Raw genomic sequence first — 3,575 nt, forward strand, 5'->3', positions numbered from 1 at the left:
AACTCTATCGCTGCATTTCACCATGTTTTTTCATCTTGATTTTTCCGTCAGGTGTGGACATGGCAAGTTGATTGGGTCACCATTCCAGGTCCTTTGCACTAAAAGATTCAATAAAGGCGATAAAAATTGTTTTGGTGACTGGCCGTGGAAGTAACCTTGAGACAGAAAATCTGGTATGATTTTTCAGAAACTTCTTTGATGGATTCCACTTTCGAATTAGTCGGGCTAAAAGAATAAACTGCGAGAGGTGAAGGTGTGCTTATTGTCCCTGATGGTAACAAAGAAAAGTTGTATCTGAGATTTCAGTAGACCATTGAGGGCTGGTGTGAGAGGCAATACGTCATGACTAATTGGTGATAAGTCGTCAGTGAGTGGGTGTAGTAATGACGACTCAGTAATAAATAAAAACATAACAAAAATTACTCAAAGAACTAAGTGACTGGATATTCCTGGTGTTCCTACACAAGTCACTCCATATTAGGACAAACAAATAACCAATGATTTGCCGAGTAATTTCACCACAGGGACAGAATCCCGTAGTGTGGAAAAGGGAACAGCTGCAAATCTGCTCTCGAATGCTAAATGAAATGTAGCCCGTTAACTGAGACCTCTGAAGTTTAAGGCCAACTGTGGGCTTTGTTCACTATAAGAACGCGCAATTGATTGGTCTTAATTGACCCTTCTCGTTTTCTTTACCGGTTCAGTTCTTATGCTCCCGTTTTCTATTTTGACCGAATGTTCTTCTGCTCCCGTTTTCTGTTTTTACAAAAGAGTTCGATTAGTTGACAGCATTTATCATATAGGCATCCACAGTGATCACAAGACAGCATAGCCACATACGAAAAAAAACGAGAAAATAAAAGGTAAATGAGGATAAAGAGACAAATAACTAGATAAACAAAGAAATACATACTATATGTTACCTACGAAGTCTTTGATGTCATTGTGAATGATATTGATTTAATGGTATTCAAAGTCGTTACAAAGGCCTTCGTCATCGACTTGGGTAAAGGTAAGTGATATATAATCTCTCTCAGGGTGTCATCATGAGCAAGGATAAATTTTTTTTTATCCCAATTTTCGTTTTGCAGCGATCAGCAGACGCCTCACATACCCACGGTGCATATACTTACACGGAAGGCTCATCCAAGTATGACGAAACTCGCTAAGTAGTACTTTGAGGCAATCACCTGTCTGAAGTTTCCTTCAGGGTTAGACCATGGCCACAAAACATAACCCTTTCTCATCCTTTTTTTTAGTTCGGGACCGGGCCATGCCTTTGGCCTCCATACCTACATGAAAGGCAACGAAGGAAGCGGAAAGAGTCATGGCAGCAGAGAGACGAACAGTTGACAGTCAGCCAACGTGCCGACTGAAAGTGCAGAGACTGAGGTTACATAATGTCTTCTGATTGTGCTTCGTCCATCTGAATGGCTGAATATTTTCGAATGAAACTCTGCGACAGAGACGTGGAGGAATTTCTCCAGCTCGCTTTCTTCATCGAGCGACTTACCAAAGGAGTGTGAGTGAAATGCTGTGGTGGGGAAATGCAAAAGGACTTATAGTATATAAGTTGAGATGGAGGCTGGGACAGCATCCAGTCCTCAGACGAACCTCGACTTCGACACTTCTAATCCACGGCAATTGCAATGGTAACTAGTTTGCACACAGAGGCAAACGTATATTTTTGCTTTATCGCATTATATATCTGAATGCATTAACACAAGTGTACACGTATACACCGCAAATGAAAATAAAAGCAGTTACATATATACATACTCACAGACACAAACACTCTGATATATGTATATGAATAACATGATCACGAAGTATATAAAACGTGATGCTATGTATAAATAAAGATTTTGCCACGGAGGAAAATGAAAGGTGATAGAGCCAAGAACTTTCTGTCTAGCACGACCCTTTACTTGTGCCTAAGTAAAGGGTCGTGTTAGGCCGAAAGCTCTTGGCTCTCTCGCCTTTCATTTTCTCCGTGGCAAAACCTTTATCTATATATGTATATGTATAATTCCAAAGTTATAATTGTCACTTAAAACGATTTTTGCGTTTGATCATAGTTGTCTTCAAGATTTTTAACCGTTGTCATACAACAAAGAGAAGAGCTACTTAGGAGGCTATTGGGAAATATCATTGTTTCTTCGCGCTCTGGTCATAATTACTTGATTACCCAATTCATCACCGCTATTTTGCATTAACTTCTACAGAAGCTCGCCATCATTCTTCTTGCTTCGGCAATGATGGTAGTCGTCGCGATGGCTGGCCCCATCCCTGACTCCGGATACGGTCATGGACATGGTGGACATGGTGGACATGGCCATGGGCATGGTGGCTACGGCCACGGCGGACACGGTCATGGGCACGGGGGCTTTGGTCATGGCGGGCATGGTCATGGCCATGGTGGTTATGGACATGGTGGGCATGGCCATGGTGGACACGGCCACGGGCATGGGGGATATGGCCATGGTGGAGATGGTCATGGACACGGCGGATATGGCCATGGTGGACATGGCGGCCACGGTGGACATGGCGGTCACGGACATGGTGGTTATGGCCACGGTGGACACGGCCACGGTCATGGTGGGTATGGCCATGGGGGACATGGACATGGTCATGGAGGATATGGCCATGGAGGACACGGCCACGGAGGACACGGCCACGGACACGGCGGTTATCACTGAAAGTAAAAGGCGCCGGGCTAATGAATCCTTCATACGACAACGCTGATTTGTACAGAAATCCACCAAGAAACGTCGAATGGACCAAGAGACGCATTCTGGAATATCAGATTTATCACTTCATCTTCTGTAAATACACCCGGAAACAACGGATTTAACAATGATTACATTCTGGCATAACTGATTATTCTCAGCTTTATCATTAATTGTTCCCCTGAGATTATCGGAAAGGAAAGCTATAACATTATTTCTGTGACTTTCATACGTGCGTTTCTTGGTAACATTATATGTAACTTATTGGTTATATCATATGTAACTTCTTGTCAGTTTTCAATAAAGAAACTTTATATGTATGTTGTATTTTTAGTTGACAGAAAAAATACTCTAGATTTCCATTTGAAAAATTGAACACGTACATGAGCTCCGAAATGAAAAGGTTGGGATAGATTAAATGTAGACTTAAGGTCGTAACCAGCACAGAATAGAGGTAGAATTTCAGTGCTTAGAGATACTAAGTAACACCAACAGGCGACCATAGGTCCTTTTTGTCTTGCAAGTCATAAATTACGATGAGTTCCGACAGTCCCTGACCAGGTTGCTCTTAAGATTGAATTTCAGAGATAAAAAAAAGATTCATGTCGAGAAAAACTATTTTTAAAGATACTGCTACCAAAAGGGAAGTGTGTGTGGATTTACCAACACCGAGGATGACACAGAGAATATCTGGTAAAGATAAAAGCTAGCTTAAATATTGAAAGGAGTGACGTCAGAGATGCAGGGTTAGTTAGCTTGGACTTTCATATAGTAGTGGGTGTTAGAAGACCTATAATTGGCAAAAACAATTGCGCATATTCAAATAAATTTCCCACTATAAGTATC

The 3,575-nt window shown here is 41.7% G+C and overlaps 1 protein-coding gene across 1 annotated transcript; it reads left to right on the forward strand.

The window, feature by feature from the left end:
* The first annotated feature begins 1,594 nt into the window (after positions 1-1,594).
* On the forward strand, positions 1,595-3,013 carry LOC135208898 (uncharacterized). Its single transcript, XM_064241466.1, has 2 exons — positions 1,595-1,652; positions 2,226-3,013. The coding sequence occupies exons 1-2, from the start codon at positions 1,650-1,652 to the stop codon at positions 2,697-2,699; spliced, it is 477 nt and encodes a 158-aa protein (XP_064097536.1). The 5' UTR covers positions 1,595-1,649; the 3' UTR covers positions 2,700-3,013.
* Positions 3,014-3,575: the final 562 nt, after the last annotated feature.

Source organism: Macrobrachium nipponense, chromosome 37 (assembly GCF_015104395.2).
Source record: "Macrobrachium nipponense isolate FS-2020 chromosome 37, ASM1510439v2, whole genome shotgun sequence".
In the NCBI taxonomy this organism is placed as follows: Eukaryota; Metazoa; Arthropoda; class Malacostraca; order Decapoda; family Palaemonidae; genus Macrobrachium; species Macrobrachium nipponense.